Genomic DNA, 24,902 nt, shown 5'->3' with positions numbered 1-24,902 from the left:
TTACCGGTCAGGGCTGTACCCATCTTTCTCCAAGAAAGCTCTGGAACCCCCCGACCACCACACTGGAAGGTTACAGTCTCACGAAAGCTTCGAGATGACACGCCCAGGCTTGTTACCGTCGCTTCGCTAGAGATTGTGACGCGATACAGCGTTGTGGCGTTTTCCATAGGCAACCCCATCTGTCGTTCTCGACACAACGTCGAGAGACCGACAGAAAGGGAACGTCTTGGTTACGTATGTAACCTCAGTTCCCTGATGGAGGGAACGAGACGTTGTGTCCCTTATGCCACGAACACGTATCGTATTCTGCTGCAGTTTGAGAGGTCTCAGGCTCTTCAGAACAAAGGTAAGTGAATGCTGCACGCCGGCCTCCTTTTATACCGGATTTCCGGGGGCGGAGCCCGGCATGCAAATTGCATTCGCCAAATTTCATTGGCCTTTTCTATAGTAGTCAGAGTTGATTGGTTCTCAAGGGCGAACCCCATCTGTCGTTCTCGACACAACGTCTCGTTCCCTCCATCAGGGAACTGAGGTTACATACGTAACCAAGACGTTTACCATAGTATTTTTTCATGTTGGCAAATGTATGATTTATTTCAGCAGAAAACTGAAAACTTAAAAACAGAATTTGGGAAAATTTAAACATAGGGCGCTATATGAAGCCTCTTTGGGAATTGTATTCTCTCATCTGTTGCGGCATTGGCCATTGTCACTTCATAGACTGTGATGGTAATACATTGTTAAAAGTGTCCTGACACCTTAAGCATGTTAAAGGTAGGAACAAGAAGGAATGTGCCTGTGATCCAGAGCATTGAATAAGTAGATTGTCTAGTGTAAACTATTTGCAGTATGCAAGTGGCTTTTTAGCGTCTACTTAGCACTAGAATAAGTAAGCAAAGCGGCTAACATCTGACCGCCTTAACTATGCAATATCTGCATTGCTTCTTCAAATTCAACTTAGTTGTTGAAAACAAGCAGATGCTTATCGGCACAGTCAACCTTGAATTATATGTGTTGAAAAGATTTGTGAATCTTTCACAATGACTGATCTTCCGACATGTATGCGTCTCATTCATTCTCATGAGAGGCTCAGAAAGAGATGCATGCTCTGCTTTGTTTCTCCTGAGACTTGAGGGAGCTGTTGTGTGGAGATGAAGAGGAAGAATAATGACTGTTTTAGGTTTGGTCTTTTTCACAGGAACGTTGTTCATCAATGGGGCGCAAAAAACAAACCAAGAATCTTCTTTGTAATCGTAATCATTTTCCGCCGTTATATCATCCTTTATGTTGTTGACATATGAGGTTTTTATTTGAAAACTTCTTTGCTTCACTGCAGACTAAATCGTGCTCACAGGGATACATTGAGCTTAACCTGAAGATTCAGTCAGTCTGTGAAACAAAACCAACCAAGAGCTCTATTTGAATTGAAGAGGCATTGCGGTTATAATAAGGGCTGAGTCTGTGATACATCATCTCTGGGTTGTCACTGCCATCATGTCTCCTATGATGTTACAGATTGTCATTGTGAACCGAGTCGCACAGCCTGCTGTCATACCAGAGCTGCGTGCTGATTGGTTCCATCTGCACACACACACATACACACTGACAGACAGACATGAGCAAAGAGATCAAAGGTTATTAAAATAAGTCCAGTGTCTCCAAATTATGTGGTTCCCTTAATTTACTAAAATGTTTAGGTGTCCTTTTGCACCCAAGCTTTTTTATATACAATGTCTCTGTGTCTGTGTGGTTATGTTAACCCATGATTCTAACAGCCTTTCACTCAGATCTTAGACAAGTGACCCTCTTGAGGGTCACCCAGCTGAATATATGAAGCATCCCTCCCTAAAGCCAGTGTTTCCTTTTTATACTTCATCAGCTAGCCTGTCAAACGGCCCAGGAGACAATCCCCAAGGGTTATGCATATATGTTAGCATTAGTTTGCGCTTAGTGTGAGTCTCTAGAGAAATTACAGACTGATGTTATTCAGTGTCAAAGAGCAGATGACACCATCATAGCATCTATTATTTCTTATACAGAGTTGTCATGACAGGTTTTTGTTCCAAATCTGCTGTTTTGCATTCCCAAACAACATTTTAAAAGAGTTGTTCAGCCCCCCCAAGTTATTTCAAACCTGTATGACCAAAAAGTTGGTAACCAAACAACACCAATTGACCTTTTTCAAAATATATTTATTTGTGTTCCACAAAGAAGAGTCCTATTCAGTTTATGAACAACACAAGGATGAAAAATTGTGACATTTTTATTTTTGTGCTCAATTATTCCTTTAATGGTCATATCCATTCCTAATGAAAAGCCAAACATGATCGGTATCATAATATGCAACAAGTTTAGAAAAAATGCTTTTTTGTATTTGATTCAAAACTAAAATAATGATGATTTTATCCAATATTTTTGTGCACTGCATTTTATACTTTTATACATTTCGTAACTTTTGACTCTTTTGTTATTTCTGTTGAAACCTAAAACTGATGGTACATTATAAACACATTTTAAACATGAAATCCAACTAAACTCAAATTATAAATCATTACTTTATCCTATCATTGGAAATCGGCACAAGACAAAATACAAACAAATACAATAAAAAAACGAGTTGCATCTAGTGTCATGTTGGTAAAGAAGCAACATGCTTACCTTCTCCTTAAGTGTTGTCAGTAAGCAAGCAATGTTGTGCGCTCCATTTCACTTAGAAAGCTGCTTTGGAAGGCTTGTGTTACCAGTAGTATTTATTTAAGAATTAAATTGACTTAAGAATTAAAAATACCAATCTGGCATGTCTGGCATTGTATAGTGTGGTAGTTTCATTGGGTAATATCCAAACATACCCCCTGATCTCACCATACACACTTTGCAACTGTTCCCCTGCATTCATGGATTTGCATGCTCATTTGTGGGTCTCTCAGATGTCCTCAGAGCATTTGAGCCCACGCTGCACCTGCAGCCACTATTGTTCAAATGTGAACCGATTCATGCAGCTGAGTGTGGGGGCAGTGCAGTCAATGTGGGTTCTAATCAAAACGTCGCATATTTTGGTCGTCCACCATTTTAAGATCTTTTCATGCTCTTTCATAGAGTTGGGTGTTGATTATGTTTTTCCTTATTGTCTTTTTAATATTCCCTCTACTATTTGTCTTGCATCTCACTTATTTAGAACAGTTATCTGCAGATCACACCCGGATGTCAGTTTAATGCTAATTTAAATTCTCTAACCAAATAAACTCCACATCTCTGTGTGTTACAGATGCGTTTGTCAACAGTCAGGAGTGGACACTCAGTCGCTCAGTACCAGAGCTCAAAGTGGTGAGTCTGTTTATACTCTGTAAAGTGTTTTTCTATAACAAACATACACATCATTTTGATTTGCAATATTAAATGTACATTAATGAATGAATGCAGGCCTTGGCAAGGGTGCACACGTGTAATTCTACAAAAGATGAACAGGCATATGTGTTTTACTTAAAGTGGAATTCTGTTGTTCTTTCTCATTACTAAAAAATTTGATTATCCTTCTAAATGCTTACCCACACGATTCTTGCCAGAGTCGACGGAGCTCATTTTCTCTGTTTACAGACATGGCAATTTCCTGCGAAATCCATCCCCACAGCTCTAAATTGAAACAATATAAGGTTTCAGAGTTGTGCAAAAAAAGATTTGAAAGATGATTTATAGTGCACTCGGTCCTCATTTAAACTTTGTTACTATAAAAGTTTTATAAGCTGCTTTGGAGTGTGGACATGAGTCCGTACACTCAAAAAATTTGCCAACACAGAATTCATTATGTTGTGATAATACTAAGCATGACAGTAGCTTTAAATGTTACAAAATATGCATTGACATCAGGAATTATCAAATGGCAGCGTACCCGAACTTAATTTAATAAAATTTTGATCAAGTAGCTTAGCAGACATAAAGCAGACGTTGTTTATTTACAAGCCAAAACAATAGTCAAGGGCCTAGAACCCTAATCATACTTTGTGTTTGTATTGCAATGCAGGGCATTGTGGGTAACCTGGCAAGTGGGAAGTCTGCACTTGTGCACCGGTATCTGACAGGGACTTATGTGCAGGAAGAGAGCCCTGAAGGTAAGCGTTTCACTATCACCTCTACTGTTACGGTCAATATGTCTGGGAAATATTTGGAAGCACTAAATCTATCAATAACACCTTATGCTGGGTTCACACCAAACGAGAACAATTGCGTTCCACGCTCTTTATTACTCACGGGAAAAGTTCGTTATTTTTGCGTGAGTGACACAATCTGATCCAATATTTTCAACCTTTACAGAAGACGAGATTGACGCATAAGTGGTAATCGCGTTGCCTGATTCGCAACACCTGCCACGAGGTCGCATCTATAAGCGTCTTTTGTATTCACTTTGTATGTAATTTACTAGCGCAAATCGCTTAATTTGCATTTGGCGTGAACTCAGCGTTACACACAATTATCATTTGTCTCCAGAAGACTTGTTACTGTTTTTTGGATGTTTTCATCCTTTTTGGCTCACCATTTTCTTTTATTATATAAAAAAATTGTGTGTAGGTCAAATACCCAAGTCTTTAGTTCGTATCTAGGGATGCACCGATACCGGTATCGGCCCGACACCAAGCTCATCTACTCTTACATGTAATGACACACCGATAACAAAGACTGATACCTGAAGTGACATACATAGAGCCCTAGGATTTCAGCAATGTGGAAAACGTTGACGGAATCCAGGCATAAAAATGGAATTTGATGTAAACACGGAATGGCACAGAATCTGGCAAATGTATTATTTCCTAACAAGTAATAAGCGTTCTACAGCTTACAGCTAACGTAACAGCTAACGCAGTATTCAGATACTGTTTAGATATGTATTCTGCTTATTTTGCGTGATCGTGTGTGAAAGAGTGGCACAGTTGTGTGTACCAGCGTTTCACGGCACGAGGACACCAACACATAAACAAACACCATTTGTGACGTCCCGTCAAAATAAAAGTCCCATTGACTTGAACAAGATAAAATACACTCACATTTTACCACACCACCCCCCTTGAATTTTTATAATTCGACAACAGAGTATATGGTTAACTTTAGTAAACTGAAGTAAATGTGCTAGAAAAATTGTGCACCGTACATAAAAATTTGGTACTTTCTATGTACCAGTAAGATACTGGTTTATTAACATAATTATACATGAGGCATCAGTTATAGGTATTGGTACTCGTACTCTGTCTTTAAAAAATGGTATCGGTGCATCCCTATTTGTATCTGATGTGCTAATGCATTAAAGATTAGTTTTCAAGGCTGCGTTTACAGATACACTCCAGATACACATCTAATGTCTCCTCTTTCTCTCTGTCGTTCTTCTCTGCACACCTGCTGTTACTAAGTTAGCACGATACAGTAGTGCCAGAGGACTCGGCCATACCCGCCATGTATAATTGAAAACATTGAAGGCACTCTGCCAGGTCATCACAATATGCTTTCCTCCCCGAGCAAGGATCTGCTTTCAAAAGCTCCCTGTGTAAATATTTCATTCCTTTTATGACTGTTATTATATGGCCAGGTTCAACTGGCCTTATTGACGAAATCTTTATAAAGTTCAGGAATTGAATTCTGTTGCATTTTCTACTTGACAATTCTAAGTAATTCATTCAAAAAGGTGTCTGGGGCTCTTAACAAAGCATAAGGTCACTGGAAAGGGCTGTCAGTGGACCGATCATCTCTCCGCTTCTCTTTTGCTCTTCACCCTATAAAATCAAGCCACTGCATACCAGCGGTCAGCCCAGAAAGAAAAAAGAAACACAGAGATGTCAATTGCCTGTTTGCCACAGTGAATTATAGCACAGAGTGCCAAAGGAAACTGAGAGCGACATTAGAGAACGTTGAACTGAAGCAAGCTAAAGCGTCTCAGTCAGACGTGTCGTTTTTGATGTCAGCTTTAGAATTGCTGTTTAAATTGTGTAAACAATCAAACATGTTACAATTTTTTTTTGATTGTTTTGCCAAATTTACATTCCAGTAAAGCTACCATGGCCTTAAAATGTTTTCCTTCCCTTGTTTTTTGAAGTTCCACCATTCGTGTTTTAAAAATAGTGTTTCCTAGCTTTGGTAGAGTAACCTCAAACCTCAAAACCACTAAATACAGCTGAAGCAGATTTTTTACAGAGGACTCTGCAGTGAAATTCGGCCACATGGGTTCTTTTCCCTTCCCCCTTCATCACACATACTACATGAATAGACACATTCTCCGAGCTCATTAAGAGATATTATCACAAGGGCAAATGCGTGTGTGTATGTTTATGCAAGAACAAAATATCCCAGCCTTGTGGTCCAAACACAGACCCTGCCTTTACTGTTTCAAAACCCAGCACCTCATGTGGACCGACAACTCTGCCTCCACAATCACGTTTAATTGAGGAATGCATCCCAGCGGGGAGCACCATTTTTTTTGCTGTTGTTCGGACCAGCCCCTCGGGCGTGAAATGCCACTTTTATCAGCATCAAATATCGCAAATTTGGAAAAATTATGTGGGAACGGTTTCCTTTCTCAAACAAGTCTGATTGTAGTTGCAACCAATGTAGTCTTAATGTCTTAAAACATTGCGAATTCCATGCAAGAGGACCCGCGGTGGATGTAGATAGAAATAGCTCAATCTTAGGTAATAAAAAATCTTTATACTCCTTTGACGACATAGTTCTGTATATTATATTGCATTTCTGTCAATAGCTCCTCAAAAAAATTACACATTGGACCTTTAACATGGCTGGAATGCCAGGTGCTTTTCTGAAAATATGTTAATACATTAACATTAGCACTATTTTTCAGTCGTCTTATACACAGATACACGGTTGTACAAGTAGGATGTGCTGGTTGGTTGGTGTGGTATTTTTCCCGCCCCCTTCTGTAATGTGATTGGGCGGCTGAAGAAAAAGATTTTTTTAAAGCGTGATGCTTCCATTACAAAAGACAACAACAAAAAATACAATAACCTTAACATGAATGAAACGGTGAAAAGAGTTTTACCTGTTGTCTGAACTTATTGCCTCAAAACAAAGCATATGCTTAAACAAAGCATAATTTTTTTCCAGAAATTATTATTTCACGATAAATATTCTTTAGTGCAGTGGGAGTGCTTCGGCTGATGTCGGACATAGTAAAAGGAATAGTGAAGGTACAATTCACTTGTCATTGGCTTTTATCAGCATTTACCAGACTGTGTCCTCAGGTTAAATGTATATATGTGTTTGATTTGACTGCGTTTCCCTCACACAGGCACACTGAAACACCAGGATATTAGATAAGATTACAGTGAATGAATGAAAGCTGTGCTTATTTCTCTCTGTAACTGTATCTCTATGTTCTCTGTTTAACTGTTTCTTCAACTGTGACTGTGCATGTTCAGCTGGGCTGCTTTTTGATTTAAGTTTTGTTTTATTCTCTCTTTCCTCGGCCGCTTTTTTAACTAGCTGACGTGGATGCAGGTAACTATTCGCTCTCTTTTCTCTTGGTTTTTCTGGGGGGGAAGTTCTCTCTGTAAGAGAGCTGAGCGGATGGTCTCTCCACTGTGGCTTTATCAGTAATAATTTATTGATTTATAGTATGTTTTTGTTTTAAGGCAATGTCTATATCAAAGTAAGAGGTCCAAGATCATGACTTATTGATATCATGCTATGCTCGTCACAGAGCTTTAAGCAGATGAAGCCACATTACAGGAGATTCCACACCTCTTCACTCTCGACTCATTGTAGATGTGGCATCTTCCATCTCATTCATCTTCACAACGTATCACCAATCACATCTCTTCAGCGATGGGTTTACTCTGTCAGTGGCATCATATTCAGGTTTCACAGTGTTTATGTCTGGATCTCACTGTGGTGGAATTAGAGAAGTTTCTCATGTTCTTTGAACTCAGGAGCTTTAACCGGAGCATGTTTAGAATCACATGAGGTTGACAGCTCCACAAAAACACAACCCAAAGTGTAATTATCAAAAGGGTGTGGATCCTTCTCGAACTGTGCACTTGGTCTTGCTCTTTCTGAATATTTAAAAATAACCAGAGATTATATACAACTGAGTTCAGCCTAGATGCTGAGCATTAGCTGTCCTGACGCTTCTCCACTTCCTCTTCCCTCATAGCCAAACAGGCAAACCATGTCATTACGGAAAAGCCGGCCGTCCTCTGCAGTCTAACCGCTATACCCGAACCGCTTGCCCACACACAGTCATTGAGTCGCCGCTATTTGAGGTTTTTAATTTTCGGTGTCCTTTTCCAAACCTGGCACGTCGCGGAGGCTTGTAAGACGCATGGCTTCCGCATTTTTGGTTCAGCGGCAGACGAGATAAAACACTAGTGCCATCCAGACATGGAAAAACAGAAAGGTGGAAATGCATGAAGCTGTAAAACCGATCCCGCAAACCATTTACTGTATGTGATCTATGCAAGCAAGACATTAGTTTTTTCCTAAAACCAAATGACTTTACTTTAGAGACAATGTTTGGAGGCATCAGGTATGTTTGTGATGCTCTTCCAAATGGTACAATAATCTTCCAAATCTGTTATTTGTTTACTGTAGCTCAAATTGGAAAGTAGGTACAGGTAGGTAATGCTAAGGTTATGAGCTTGATTCCAGGAGGCAAACTGAATAAAAATTTGTATAAATGTAAAAGAAAATGTTAGGTGATTTCATTACCTTCTAAAATAGAGTCAGAATCGCATCAATCCAAAAAAAGTCAAGTCTGCCTTATTGAGAAGCAGATCACTAGGTTGAGGAGTTTCATCATATGTCATCATCTAACTTGAATCTCAGCATATAAACCACCACAGTATCTAGGAACCCTCACTGTAATGTAAATGTAGAAACCTTCAGTCTGATTTAAATATGTTTTTTCTAGCGTAAGTATTTTCCCCAAAGTCCTTGAGTTTGTAATAAACTTGCTAATCATCCAAACAATAAACAGCTGGAGGTCAAGGGTTTCAACACATCGTAGCCGTGTCCTTAGGTGACCATTCAATGTCCTATCAGGCCATGAAAGTGAGGTCATTGTTGAACAAGATGCTTAGTAGGATAGAGCTGTGGTCAGGTTAAGATCTTGTTACATCTCCAGGAAGGCCCATCTGATCCTCTTACACTTCAACACCTCCCTCGGCTTTCCCCAACAGGAAGATCACCGATCTCTGACCGCTTCTCTCTCAGAGACGAACATTTTTATACACATTTATTTACTCGGGATGCTTTGACCTTTAACAACTCAGCCATCACCAAACAGGACATTTGAAAACCTCAACAAAGCACGAATAGGAGTTGTTCATTTCAAAATTTGCCCCAATTTGACTTTCCATAGTAGGAATATAAAATACATTGGAAAGTGAATGGGGGCAAATTGAAAGTGAACTACTTTAATTAATCTTTATATAGCTTTTAATAAAATCTTTAAATACTTAATCGATGGGCATTCATGGTTGTTTTACCAAGACATATTATCCAGTCATATGAAAAAATAGATATTTTTATGCATAGTTGTCTTACCGTTTGTTTTATTGTATTTTTTATATTTTGATTAATATTTTAGTTTTTTTGTGTGTTAAATTAATTGTTAATTGTAGTTTAATCTTTTCGAAATCTAGTTTGCGCTTTGGTCAATTTATTTTTAATTTGTTTAGTTATGTTGCTATATAAGTTGATTTTTTTAAGTTTTTGGTTAATAATTATGGTGTCTTAACTTAAACTTATTTCGGTTTATTTCTGAGGCAACATTTCGAATTTGCGTTTAGTTCTTCAACTTAAAATACTTTGGCTGATATTGTACTTGATTTAAATCAACAGAAATGTTTTAATAGGTTTAGTTTTAGTAAACTAATATCCTAGATGCACACATAGCTACTAAACACTAGAGGAGTGCTACAAATGGACAAAAATAGCACAAGCTGCCTGACCTGGAGGGCAGAAAAATGTCTTAATGCTTTTAAACCATACAGCATCCTATACATATAATGCATATAATGCAGTGGAAAAATATGCAAACTGATACAGTAAGACTGATGTATCAGTGTTTTGTTAAGTTATGTGTCTGGAACATGTAATGGTAAGGATTTGAATTAGTTTTTTAATTTCTCCTCATTTAGCACAAATCTTAGCTAGGCTGCAGTGGTTCTGCACACTTTCTGAAATGAAATCAATAGACTAGCCTGTGAATAAATTAAACATTTCTAGTCTTTCTTCTTAAGGGTATTTTAACTGTAGGCATTGACATTAAATTTGCAAAAAATTATTGATTTGCAGAACAAATGATTTACTAAAAAAACAACACACAATGAACATACACAACTCTGTTTCCATGCCAATTAGCAATCCACCAGTCATCTCATTTTAGAACTAGAGACTGCATTGGTATTTCTTGGCACTTTAAACCGTTTGGCTTCTTGTGTTGAACAGGGGGACGCTTTAAGAAGGAGATCGTAGTGGATGGACAGAGTTACCTCCTTCTGATCAGGGATGAAGGGGGACCTCCAGAGGCTCAGGTGGGTACTACATACATCTCACTTCCACTGCTGTATGCGGGTTCAGAATGCTTTATTATCAAATGTGGAAGTTTAAGTGAAAACTAATATATTGCTTTTGTTTACGGAGACACTAAAACTATGAAGTAATGTTTTGTAAGAGGCAAATAGGGTTTTTAATATCAACAGATTTGTTAATCATGAACCCTTGTTATACTTTGACATAGTTGGATGAAGAATTTGTGTAGTAATATATTTCTGTGTGGAGCTTTTTTAAAAGAGGGTTATTGTTGTAATGATGCTTCTCTTTCACTTTATCTCTCTCACTCTCAATAATTGGTTCTCAGTTTGCGTTGTGGGTGGATGCAGTGATTTTCGTCTTCAGTCTGGAGGATGAGATCAGCTTTCAGACTGTTTATCATTACTACAGCCGTATGGCCAACTACCGCAACACAGCAGATGTGCCCCTGGTACTTGTGGGAACTCAGGGTGAGTGGGCACTTTGTGGAGATACAAAACTTTGTGATTTCTCATATGTCTCACATAACAATAACTCCAAATCAAAGCTTTTATCCAATGCCATATTTGTATAGTGGTTTGGCAACATTTTTACAAGACAAGTTCGGTTTACAAGTTTGGTTCCTGGAGAAAGCATTAATTGTTATAGGTGCTTATTGTTATTTATTAAAATATTAATAAAACACTTCCAATGTATGCTAAAATGTATCCATTATAATTTATTGCAGACCTTTGCTCCATTTGCAGACAACCAGTGCTTAACCTGTAATCTGAGATTTCATGTCTGAAATTTTAATTTTGCAGTGGCGTTGTTTTAAAAAAGTACAGAAAACTCTATGAGAAAAGCATGAATGTTTTTACACAATGTAAATGTATTTTATGCCTAATGTCCAACTTCACAAAATTACTATTTATACAAAAATATTGTTAAAGATGTATTAAAGAGTTTGCAAGCTTCATTGACAAGTGATTGGAGTGTAAACTGAAGCTGCGGGAGGAATATTATTATATTAAAAAAATATGATTAATTGTAAAAAAATGTGACAGTTCACCCAAAAATGAAAATTCTGTCAATATTCACTCACCCTCTTGTCATTTCGTACCTGTATGACTTTCTTTGTTCTGCAAAACCCAAAAAAAGATATTTTGAATAAAGTTGGTAACCGATCAGCACTGGACCCCATTCACTTCTAATGTACGGACGCAAAACCAAAGTCAATGGGTGCCAGTTAGCATCGATTCTTCACAAAAGAAACTGAAGTGTGTTCTGCGGAAGAAAGTCATACATGTTTGAACTTTCATTTTTGGGTGAACTATCACTTTAAGTAAACATAATACAAATATTTTCTCTGAGCTTTTTTTTATATGCATTTTTGCATATGTGAATAAAAACTGTATTGTCTGATATGCTGTAGTTTGCATTTTTGGCAAGTAATTTTGTTTGATAAATACCTAAAAAACACTATTCTAGTATACATAAATCATTTGTGTTTTAAGGCTATAAACACCAGGGGGCGCTAGATTCTAATCAATGGCAGTCTAGAAGAACAGCTCATCCTCGCATTCATTATTGCCCTCGTTTCTAATTATATCAGAAGTGCTCCATGAGATCATTGATAATTTGATATGTCTCTCACATTTGGGGTGACCATTTATTATAATGAATAATTATTAGTAAGGGTAATTGTGGTTTAAATCATATTTTTTCTCATCCTGACTTTTCGCAGATGCTATCAGTGCAGCTAACCCTCGTGTCATCGATGACACACGTGCTCGCAAACTGTCGAATGACCTGAAGCGGTGCACCTATTACGAGACCTGCGCCACCTACGGCCTCAACGTGGAACGGGTCTTCCAGGACGGTAAATGTCTTTGTACCAACACTTACAATATTATGATCCCTTACAGTTTGCTGTTTATTTTTACTGCAAAAAGAGTGTGAGGAGAGCACAGCTGTGGCTTTGAATAGGTAATACATTAGCAATTTAGTAAAGTTGTCATACGAATTTTAAGAAACGAGCACAAATCATCCCGGGTTACAGTTGCACTACTTTTTTTTAGATTCATAAAAAGTGCCAAGTGCTTGTCGCCTCTTTTAGATCAGATTCATGTCATAACGGAGCATGCCTGGATAATCATTACTTTTAAATGATGTAGGTTACAGCGTAAAGAAAGTACAAGGTGACTTTGCTGTGGAATAGCCCTGACCAATCTGGCTTAATCAGCTCTTAATTACAGGCTAAATGGCCCATCTCGCCTTTCTGCACTTCTCCCTATTGCTTTTTAGCTTTGCATGGATCTGGGCAGGATAGAATTTTAGAGCCTAGCGTGCTTTGAGAAAGATAATGAAGATCATCGATTCTTCCGAGAGAAGTTCTGCATGCTTGTGCCTTCAAATATGACAAAACAGAATGCAGTAGTGAGACATACATGTTGGTGTTTGTGCAGCGTTTTGACATCTGTGCTCCAGTAGAGGGTGCAAGATGGTAAGAAATGAGATCTTTGAAAAAAAAAAAAAGCAGCTGGGATTATGGACTCCGGTGTAAAACTGGAATTCTGTTTATGTGCTCATGACTTTGTCATGCCTTTTGCGGTATTTTTATTGAGTGTGTTGGAACTTTGAAGAGACTTATGTATTTATAATCCTGGCATGTTGTTTGTTACCAATAGGGATTTAATAAGAGTGCATGTTGTGTAAAAGACAAGTACTATAAAGTACGAAAGTATGAGGCTTAGCCATCAAACACAGAGAGAAAAATGTTAACACTAGAAGTTAATAAAACAACAAAGCCATCAAAGCTCCACTTTTGTGACAAATCCAACGTTTGCCACGGCCGTACACCAGGTGTCTTGCTTTAGAAATGTTGCTAGTTTTGTGCACAGTATGCATCTTAATTTTCGATAGTAAAATACTGTACTAATGGGTTTGATCCCAATGGATTGCACATACTCAGATACAATGTATAGAATAATGCAAAGTAAGTCGCTCGCATCAGATAAAAGTGTCTGCCAAAATGCATGAAAAAAATATGCAAGAATGAAATGATGACATAATAAAATAAATACTTGGTGAGCAATACATAGTGCTTAATGCATAAGGATGTGTTCAATGATATACAGTATGTTAGCTGATATTTAGGAACAAATATTTGTAGGTGAACTATGATTCATATCCAAGGCATTTTTTTTCTTTTTAATAATCAAATTTGGTTTATTGTCATTTCTAAATGTGATACGAGAGGAAAGGCAATGCAGCGACTCATGTAGCCATAATGAGGTATGTGTAAGAAGCCACTGTACAATCAATACAATAGCAATAAATGAAAAGATTTTAAAGTGCTGTAAATCCTAATGAGTAACTTAAGAAAAAAATCTTTAAACTGCCATTTATGCTTCACCTGTTAGTGAGCAGACCACATCAGAGCATCAAGAAAGACACTTCTACACGCAGCATAGCCTTAGATCTCACCAGTCTAACATTTAATGATGCGCTGGGGTTGGTCTTACCATCTAAAATAATATGATTATAAAAAATCTTTTAACAAAATCATTCTATTTAAGCAGAACATGGGAAACCTTAACCTGGGTCCAGTTCTTCATCTGATCACTTTTCAGTCATTTCAATGCTTGCTTGGGATCACTTGTATAGTTGCGTCTCGATGCGTGTATTTTGCATTAGCACACGTGTGGCGGGGCGACAGATGCGCGCAGCTCTGCGGAGGGGTTGGGCAGGCTGAAATGTTCAGTGGGAGATTTACACTCTAAACGCTCGACTATTATCTTCTTAATTATGACACTGTTGGCTGCAGCCAAGACTGCTGTAATTTAAGCGTGTGTGTGTGTGTGTGTGTGGTAAAAGAGTGGGTGCAAGTCTGTACGATGGCCAAACTCATCAGCAGAGCTAAATGAGAGCAAGAAAAGGCTAAATTCCTGATCATTACCGACACCGTCTCCCTGCATCTCTCTTTTCATTATCCACCATTAATCACGCAGTCTAATTATCCACTGTAGTGGAATTTATTGATGAGGACCGAAATTATTGTTTTAATGTTTTGCGTCGCATTGATAGCACAGCAACCGCCCAGAGGTGCGCACGCGTGTGCGCTCATGTGTCAGGCCAACTCACACACACTCCATTTTGTTTGCCTTATTTGGACTTATTCTTGCATCAAAGCATCGAGCCGTCATTAATACACATGCGACCGTAATTAAAGCGTTTCAGTCTTTGGCTCGCTGCATATTCACGGGCTGTTAGATTGCGATTTGACTTGATCTTCTCATTAGAAACACTCGAATCGCATGTAATTATATGGTGATGTTTCGTTTTACTTTTTTGTCTATTTTTCGGCATTGTCAATGTTTTTTTGATTTATGATTTTTTTAGTATAATTTTATCGACACATTTTAAAACATTCAATTCAATGCGTTTTGAAAACATGCAGGGTTCATTTTTCTCAAAGCACTTCGACAATGTTAGTTTTTCACCATTGATTCGTCACACAGTAGAGTATTCATAAAAGTGCTGTTTGTCAGGGAAATAGATTTTTGACAAAAAAGCATCACGAACATTGATTCCCGCCGCAGTTTTATGCGTGTTTGATGATGCCGGGTTACTTTCTGTCACAATCACTTATTACTCTCGGACAGTGGTCTGTATATGCAGGTTTGTTCATATTTAAGAACACGGTTTAGAGTTCACATGGCCTTTTGCTTCTAATAAATGATAATCGTCTTTGGTTAAGCAAGCAGTAATATAATGACCCCGACGGCCGTAAATCAAGTAACGCAGGCCAGCGAGTTGCATTGCTTTCCCGGAATCGTAGAAATGCCAACACGCAAATAACATTAACCATTAAAAATAATTGGCGCAGTAGTTATCCGCATTAGATTTATGTAACAAAGTGTTTACGAGATGCAGAGAGGCAATTTATTTGTCTATTTGTGTGTTTGCACTGTACTGTGGCCGTGTGTGCATGTGTGTGTGTGTTTGTCAGCGGGGCTTCAGTGGAGGTGAGGGGTCCTGACAGTTCCCCAGCCTGCGTCCATCAGCGTGCTAATTTAATTATCCTAATTACCTCCTTCCGCATCCTTGCCCGGCTCTTGCTGCCTTGTCACAATGTCACAGTGTGGATGTGAAGCTTTGTTAGTGAGCGTTAACAGCTAACTAGGATTGTTGTGCCATCTCCATCTTTTATCTGTATTAATTTTTTAAGGTCCTGTAGTGACTATTACTGGCGTCTTTGATGACATATATTTTTAAAGGAACTAATTTTGTTGATCTTACTACGAGCAATAAGGACATTTGTAAACATAAAGGTATTAGTGTCTAAACCAACAGACGATAATGATAATGATAACAATGTTAATTCATTTTGACATACTTTATTGTACACTATATACTTCTAGCACTATTGCTCCTTTGGCTTTAAAGGAAAAATTCATCATTTACTCACCTTCTTGTCATTTCAAGCCTGTGTGACTTTCTTTCTTCATTTTATTTCAAAATAACATTCATTATTTTTTTAAAATGATGTTAACTGGACCCCATTCACTTGCATTGGTTTTGTGTCCATACAATAGAAGTGAATGGGGTCCAGTGCTGTTCGGTTACCAACTTTCTTCAAAATTTCTTTTTTTTGTTCTGCAGAAGAAAGAAAGTCTTAAAGGTTTTGAAATGACAAGAGAGTGAGTAAATGATGAGAGAATTTTCATTTATGGGTGAACTGTCACTTGAATTCCCAGCATGTGGCATGTAAATGATGGTACAGATGTGAGTGGGTGTTTCCGTGTATAACTGTGTATTTTCGTGTGGTGTGTCTTTTACAGCAGGGCTAATTACCGAACAGTAAGCGCAGAAGATCTTTGACCCTTGTACAAGATTCTCGGCGGGCGGTTCATCTGCTTTGCTCTGAATAGCGAATATTTATAGCACACCGCTGCTAAGCGCTCTGACAGCAGGCTAATGAACGTACCTGTGACTTTATTTAGTCTGACTTACCTGTTCGCTCCGTTTTTTTTGCGCTCTGAGTAGTATCAGCTTCTCTTTCTCCACCACATTGCTCTCCGGGTGTCGAGAGGATAAAGGTCAGTCTGTTGCAACAGCTCAGTGTTTATAAGAGGGGTCATTACTCGTACTAGCATGTAGGGGGTCCGAGTCTTTGTTCAGCGGGGTTCTGTAATTTACAGAACTCTGCACAGTGTTATCAAGTCGTTGTATCAGCAGTGAGTCGTTGATTATATGAAAACAAGAATTTACAGACATGTGGTCATTATTGATCAATAAACCCCAAATGGGTGATCAAGTCCTTAAAGTGGACACGTCGTATCTTATATTGCACAAAATGAGTTTGTTTTGGTAGCTGTACATTATGTTGGTCATTGCAGACACAAAACACTGATGTAAATTGAATGTTTGTTATGTGAGAAGAAAGCTTTCAAGGTACAACAATCATTTGTACAGTTTAGCGGTCATTGTACAGAAGTAGCTGACTGAGGTAGATTATAATACAGTACGGTGGGCCAGAGAATCATGTCCGAGGTAATCAAGTTTCACTGGAAAAAAATTACTTTATTACTTGGCTTCTTCTTTTAAGCAACTGAGAAGATAAGAGAGTTTTCTTGGAAATGCGTGTACGCCCTGGACCTCTGCTTCTCATTCATACTTCAGTCTATTATGTCATATTTTCGACAGACATTGTTGTCATGATATTTATGAAATGAGTTGGATTTGACAACATTGTAAGGTAATATTTATTTATTTCCCGTTAGTATGTTATGTTGTTTTTAACATTCCAGGTGTCCTAAAGGTGTGACGTCACATCTGTTCGTTTTTTTGGTGATTTTAAAAGGGCATGTCGATGTTCAGAATTCTTTTTTTATGGTTCATTATGCTTATTTTACAGAAAAAAGTTCATTTTCAGTTGACAGTTCACCCAAAAATGAAAATTCTGTTATCATTTAATAACCTTCGAGTTGTTCAAAACCTGTATAAATTTCTTTGTTTTGATGAACACAGAAAAATATATTTGGAATAGTACTTGTAACCAAGCAGTTTTTGGCCACCATTGACTACCATTGTAGGAAAATGGTAGTCCACATAAAAGTTCCCCAGGACTGCTTGCTGTACTACATTCTTCTAACTATCTTATTTTGTGTTTAACAGATACATTTATATAGCAATTTTTGCATACTATGGTAGTCAATGGTGGCCATCTTTCAAATATTTATAAAAATATAATACCACAAAATTTATACGGATTTGGAACAACTTTTCCATTTTTTAATGAAATGTTCCTTTAAATAAATTACAAATTACTTGGAGACAGACATTTTTTCGACTCTAAATTGGTTTTCATTAGATATAGTTAACCCAGAAATGAAAATTCAGTCCTCAATTATTCAACCTCGAGTTGTTCCAAACCAGTATAAATGTTGTTGTTTTGCTGAACATAAAGAAAGATATTTGGATGAATGTTTGTAACCAAACAGTTTTGGGCCACTATTGACTACTATAGTTGCATAAGAAAACTACTAGTCAATGGTGACCTAGAACTGTTAACTTCAAAATATCATCTTGCGTGTTTAACAAAACTAAGAAGTTTATACAGGTTTGGGACAACTTGAGGATTAAAAGAAATTTCATTTTTGAGTGAACTGTTCCTTTAAGCTGTGACATATTCGTATTCATCAGAAAATGGGTGTTTTTGTTTCTTATAACAGTAATCCTTTATTTTAACCTATAAAAATACTGAACGTGTTATACATAAAAGTAAAAAAAAAAGAATTATCTATTGTTTATTATTGCCCCTTGACGATTTTTACTCTTATAGATTAGTCATATTTAGATAAGCACTGATATAAAAATTTTTTTTACAATGTTTCCAACATTGATTTCCATTTGTCCAAACTTCAACAGTAATGTAAAAATCAAATGCGGTATATTTTGATATTGGTTATAAGCATTGTGCACGTTTATACTTCTGACAACTGTCAACTTTAAATGTTATACCTCAAAGTGTACCGGGATGCATTTTGCAAATTCTAAAGCAAAAAGTACAGCAGGGTAAATGTTCCTACACTATAGGGGCTCTCCAGGCGTCCTCTCCGGGCTGCAGAGTTTGAGCCATCTGCCATAAATCTGATCAAACGGGAAACATTTCCGGCAGGATAAATGGCTGCCTCTCACAGGGGAGCCAAGATTGATAGTCAAAGTTAAATTGTATTAGCCGTGCAGTTTAAATATTTAACCCAGGCTTATCATAACCGCTCTTAACACTTAAAGTAAAATACAGCAGGGACGTCCGGACAGGGAGCTGGGAACATATATCTCTCACAACCTCCAATGATACTTTAATAGTTTGACTTATTGCAATTGGTCATTATGGAGTGTTCTCACAAAGAATGAGAGTTTTAAGAGAGTTATTGCATTGGGAATTGTTTTTGTGAATCCCGCTTGTGGATTTGTGAGCTGGTGTTGGTGTTAGCGTCCAACGTAACATTTTGTGAGACGATAGCACCCCAGCTTCTCTTTCTCTTTTATGAATATAATGAGCCGATTAGCTTGGTAGCGTGTCACTATGAGTCTAAACAAACACAGCTGTAGAGCATTGCTGTTCATGCAGCAGATGGGACCGGAAGAGTAGTGTCGCGTCGAGAGAGTTTTAGCAGATTATCACGTCGTCTGCCCTTGGTCAGAGCTCTTTCACCTGAAGGTAAATGTTTATGACAGAATCATCATTAAAGCTCAGACGTTTAATAGGTCCAATTAAAACAATGATTTCATTTACAGCAGGATGAGAGTTGGACATATTTATTGGGAGCTGAAGTAATTGAGTTCTGGACACTTGGACTGTTAACTCTCTCCTGTCTTTGTGAGCTGAGACACTTCAGTTTAACCCTCTGGGACTCCTCGCTTTGGGCTCACACTCAAATTCGTGCTGATCAAAACCAAACACCTAAAATTTTATGTCTTTTTTCAGTAAAATCAAAGTGTAAGATTTTTTTCAATAATACAGCTGATGAAGAAATGACGAGACCATTACAAATGTTCCTTTAATCATAATTTCTAGATCTATTGTGGCCATTTCAATTTAAACAAAATCAAACCTCAGGAGTGACACAAAGTCATACAACAACAGCAATGTGAAAGACGGACAGCATGATAAGACGCATGAAAATTGTGATAAAATTTTCGTTTTCTGAAAGTTTCTGAACTTTCCATAAATACATGTACAAATATTTTGCCGTATTGCTTGACAGTGAATATGAACTTGTTTTCTTTGCAGTATTTAAGGTCTGAAAACATATAGAGAATGTTTTCTGTTATTTTGATTTGTGGTTTGCTGTAAATATATGTAAAAATAAGCAATATGTTTATTTGAAAGTTGGGAGAAATATTGTTAGAAGTTCACAGAATGAATCAAAAATGTATATTTTACCTAAACACATAAACTGAAATGATCTCTTCGTCTTTTCTGCAGCTGTATATTTTTTATTTCAGATTTTGATGGAATTTGATATTATTCATGTTATTATAGACAATTTCTGAAAATGTAAACGTCTCAGATCCAACACTAGTCCAGAATAGGTGATATATTTTACACTTCACAAACATTTTAACTATATAGAACCAACCGAACATTTATAACCAAGTCAAAATGATAAACGATTTAATTATACGTACGATTTTTAAAAAATTAAATGAAACTGGAAATGCTTCTGGACCATTGTTTTCATCTTGCAAAGTGGTCTGTTGCATTATATGCTCCTATTCCCATTACTATATGGAATAAAGGGAAGATTTTTGTAAATTATATAATAACATATATTATTGATGTTTGTGTGCCAGTAAAGTAACCAAGTTTTGTAACATTCCGATAAAGTAAAAAAATCCTGGAATGGGATGAGGGATGAGGTCCCAATTCCGAAATGTTGGAAGCAAATGTTCAACATACAAGAAAACTTGTATGAAGATGTTTAATCCTAGTTTTATTGTTTACAACAAAATCTATTGTAGTGTATATATTTTAACTGCAAAAGTGAATTGAGCCTTGTGTGCTTAACATCAGATTGGTTTGAAATTCCCATAGCTCAATTGGTCAACCATTTTGTTAGCCGGTCATGGGCTCAATCCAAACACACATAGTGTGAATTGCATACTTGTATTATTGCTCCTGTATGACATATCGCTTATTGCTTCATGAACTCTCTGCAAGTCTCTTTGGATAAAAGCGTCTGCTAAAAGACTAAATGTAAATGATTAAAAGTCCCTTCGAATAAGTCTCTTGAATAAATGAAAATGTGATGTAAAATGTGTTTGTCTATTAACTGATATGTGCGACTGTAACAAAAAAGCTCAAAGCTTACACATTTTTTATCAGGATTTTTATACTGTAGATAGGGACAAACAGGACAAATATAACCAAACACATCAAGCAGAAAGTAATTTCTTAAATCACAGGCGAACTAAGAAGCAGGTTCACCCAGTGAACATTAACGAACTTTATGAGTTCCTTTTAACTTCTGAGGGAAAACAGCCAGCAGCTCTTATCTCCGTGTGTGTCTGTTTTAAGGGATTTATGGTTTAAAGAATGAGCTGTTCTTCGTAAGCTTCCTCCACATGATGGGATCAATGTCGTTAGCCGCGAGATGACGGAGCGCTAGAACATCTCTCCGTGGGCCGGGCGCAGATTGCCACAGGGGCCATCGGTCGATCGATAGGGAAAGAGGCGAGCGATTGACTAATACTGCCCTTTTCTGGTGCGGTTAGAATGTCGGGGGAAAAGAGAAATGAACGGGGGATAATAATGCTGAAATAATGGGCCTCCGTGGCGCTAAAAGTGCCGCAAGTGGCGTCCCATGGAGGAGAGTGATGGCCGAATTAGGGGCGACCTGGGTTAGCGATTTCACACACACTCATGAGGGGTAATGAAGTGCTCCACTTCACCCATCTGACTAGAGGACCAAAGTTGTGTTTTCTGAGTGCAGCTATCTGACTACTATTCGATGTGGTTCTTTATGGTACAGTACATTCCTCCTGTTCTTTTTTGTCTTAGATGTGTTCTTTGTTTGTCATTTTAGTGGCTCAGAAAATAGTTGCCACCCGGAAGAAACAGCAACTCTCCATCGGACCCTGTAAGTCACTACCCAACTCACCGAGTCACTCTTCCGTCTGCGCAGCTCCTGTGTCTGCAGTGCATATAAGCCAGGTGAGTATCATGTTAAGTGGACAGACACATTAAGCTGTACACAAGTACAGTACGTGCATAAAATATTCTGTCTGGTTGTCCTTAGTGTAATATATACATAAAATCAATACAGAGTCAATATTAAAAACAATATTTTGATTTGGAATTTGATAGAAATGTTTTGCAGAATAAAAATATATAAGTTAACTTAAAGGGATAGTTTACCCAAAAAGAAAACGTTATTGTTCCAAACCTGTATACATCTCTTTGTTCTGCTTAAAACGAAGGAAGATATTTTGAAGAATGTCCATAACCAAACAGATCTCATCCCCCATTTACTGCCATAGAAAAAAAAATACTATGGGAGTCACAGTGGTTCCTGACAGTCTTCCAAATATCTTCCTTTGTGTTTAGCAGAGCATAGAAATTTATACAGGTTTTGACATAAAATGTAAATAACGATAGAATTTAAATTTTTGGGTGAACTATCCCTTTAAACGCATATTTATAAATAAAAAATACAGAAAAACTGACGATTATTTTACATAACATCCTTTTACATTAGTTGTCTCTTTATTTTTTCCCCGAGGCATTCAATGAATTACAGTTGACATTTTTGGTCAAACCAAAATCTAGCCTCATTGAAAATATGCAAACTACATTTAATATTTTATTTTAAATATTTTAATTAGCTATTGAAACTGTAGCGCTGTAGCTCAATGTTTTGTTTCATATCACCAGATAAGAAATGCTTATGACAGATGTCATTGCCTTGACCTTGCAGTTATTGGCCGCTGCCCATCTATTTTTTCACCCGTCATTTGCATAAATTGAGCATTTCTCAACTTTAGTGCAATATCCACCGTTTGCACCACTTTGCTGGGAATCTCACACAAGCTCCCATAGAGCATGAACTGGAAACGCCACTCGGTTCCACACTAGTGAATACAAACCATATTTGTTTTAGTTTCTTTTCAAATTCCCACCTTCTCTTTCTATCTGCTCAAACAGATTCATTTTTCCCCGCAGACAGTAATCCTCTTCACACGGCTCAATCCTCATTGATTTCTCATTAGCAGTGTACAAGTGCAGCCAAGCTTAGAGAGGATTAAAGAAGCTCAGAGAAACTGGAGGCCTGTGGCGTTTCATTGTAATGTGAGATTATTCTCTTGCTATTGCATGTAATGCTGTGTGTGTCTTACAGACCAGTAATGGTGGAGGAAGTCTGAGCGATTACTCGTCCTCCGTACCCTCCACTCCCAGTACCAGTCAGAAGGAACTTCGTATCGATGTGCCCACATCTGCCAACACACCTACACCCGTCCGCAAACAGTCCAAACGACGTTCCAACCTCTTCACGGTTAGTCTGCCCTAATATAATTCACAAGACGACGTATCTGTTTGATTGACAGACAGTCTTACATCTCTTTCCTTCCCAGTGTTTTTTCAGCATTGTTTATCATTTGGGGAATTTTGATAGCCACCAAAACACCAAAACAGTTTTTGATTGTGAAGAAAATATAAAAAAGCAGATTTCAGATGACAATTTTACATTTTTTTCATTCCATTTGAGTTCCATTTGATAAAACGTATTCTAAAAAGTCCCAAAATGTTCACAGCATAAAAGGAAAACATCACTAATTTTTAGCCTGTAACAATTTATTTATATTATGTGAATAACTCGGTCTTGACAAAAAATGTCAGATAGAACCTTATAATTCCAAATTGACGATTTAATCTAGCTTCATTCAGTTTTTACTAAAACTTAAAAATGAATAAATTCATGAAAAAATATTCGAAGAAAAGGTGGATTTTTTTTAAAATGATGATCCTCTGCTTTTATTCAAAAACGAATATTTTAGCGTCATTGGTTTTTATCAACACTTATATATGGGTAAGCTTCTTTTGAAGAAACTGCAAACAGAACAAAAATGCAGAGAAAGTTGTGTTTTTATAAAAATGATTCACTTGTTTTTGGATCATACATGTTGTATTCTTTCGGAAGATGCTTGACACTTGTGACCTTACCAGACGCCACCGGCACGACACGACATCCACGACAGTCGTGTCGCGCCACATCCAGTGTGGACAAAATGTAAAATTATAATGGGTTCTATTGTCGTGTCACACTTCGTCCGGTGTAGACACGCCGTAACAGCGCCCTCTGCCATATAACGTTGAAATATGGAAAATGATGTCAATGGCTGGGAAATAGTTAATGTATTTATTTTAATAGTTAAACAAAGTGTTGTATTATAATATACAATTTATAGTAATAAATACCGTAACACTACAGATAACACCACACAAGAATATTACAGATTGAATACTTCATACTTGCTTGACTTCTTTGTAACACTGTAATGATTCTAGTTAAAAAAAAGTTTAGCAATCTTTACAATTGAATGTCGCTACAGTGGGTCTTTGAGAGTTCAACTATTCTTGCGCTATGCTCCTTAGTATTGTATATCCTCATGGCTTCAAGAAGTTGTGGGGGTGAGGTCACGTCAAGTTCAAGTTCACCCTTACCACACCCTCTTGACTTTTTGAAGTTGTCTGTGTGCCCCGTACTCCAAACTACATCTAGTCTGAAGTCGGGCTCAATTAGTAGCTCACTTGCCTTTGACTAAAAGGATCTCTTATCCCCCACAGTCTCGGAAGGCGAGCGAACCAGACAGGGAGAAGAAAGGAATGGACGGTCGCGCAGACAGCATTGGAAGTGGCCGCGCTATCCCAATTAAACAGGTAGGGTCTGGCCGGCCGTCTGGGCCGTTCTAATTGGAGTCCAGCAGCGGTGTATTGTGGACGGAGGGGCGTGAGATCAGGACTCAGCCTCACGCCAAGCCCGTTTGATGCCGTCTCCTTGATTAACAGTGAAAGCACGCACTTGACATCAATTAGAGCCCGGTTCTCCCGCGTACTGAAATGAGATCATTAGTATAAGAAGTGGGAAGGGATCTCTCCATCTGCCCCCCATCTCGCACTTCCACCTTCTCAAAAGCAATAATAGAAATAAAGCAAGAGAACCCTAATGAAGTGCAGTCTGCACCAATCTGCATATGGGCCCATCTTTCCCGTCCCCCAATACCCCAAAACGCTTTGATCGGGTCATCGATAGGAGATGGAGGGTCATCTTCACATCACGTTCTAGTTCTTCAAGCCCCACTCCCTGCGCTGTGGGAGAGATTGT

General features: G+C 37.8%; 1 protein-coding gene and 1 long non-coding RNA gene across 5 annotated transcripts in view; one reads left to right on the top strand and one right to left on the bottom strand.

The window, feature by feature from the left end:
- agap1 (ArfGAP with GTPase domain, ankyrin repeat and PH domain 1) overlaps positions 1-24,902 on the top strand; it is a 148,320-nt gene that overhangs the window by 77,125 nt on the left and 46,293 nt on the right. For 2 of the 4 annotated variants that reach the window (XM_056750042.1, XM_056750040.1), the window contains exons 2-10: positions 3,266-3,324; positions 4,019-4,106; positions 7,477-7,491; positions 10,444-10,529; positions 10,856-10,997; positions 12,254-12,388; positions 21,606-21,733; positions 22,917-23,072; positions 24,365-24,457. In XM_056750042.1, the coding sequence (XP_056606020.1) occupies positions 3,266-3,324; positions 4,019-4,106; positions 7,477-7,491; positions 10,444-10,529; positions 10,856-10,997; positions 12,254-12,388; positions 21,606-21,733; positions 22,917-23,072; positions 24,365-24,457 (902 nt within the window). The remainder of the gene's footprint in view (positions 1-3,265; positions 3,325-4,018; positions 4,107-7,476; positions 7,492-10,443; positions 10,530-10,855; positions 10,998-12,253; positions 12,389-21,605; positions 21,734-22,916; positions 23,073-24,364; positions 24,458-24,902) is intronic. The other 2 variants (XM_056750043.1, XM_056750041.1) reach the window with 1 other exon arrangement.
- LOC130424415 (uncharacterized) lies at positions 1,457-16,586 on the bottom strand. The gene is made up of 3 exons (XR_008906944.1): positions 16,525-16,586; positions 3,546-3,630; positions 1,457-1,602 (listed from the first exon to the last, which is right to left on the bottom strand). It is a non-coding gene; the product is annotated as an uncharacterized LOC130424415 (long non-coding RNA).

This window comes from Triplophysa dalaica, chromosome 6 (assembly GCF_015846415.1).
Source record: "Triplophysa dalaica isolate WHDGS20190420 chromosome 6, ASM1584641v1, whole genome shotgun sequence".
NCBI classification, from domain to species: Eukaryota; Metazoa; Chordata; class Actinopteri; order Cypriniformes; family Nemacheilidae; genus Triplophysa; species Triplophysa dalaica.
This window is presented reverse-complemented; position numbering and strand designations above follow the sequence as displayed.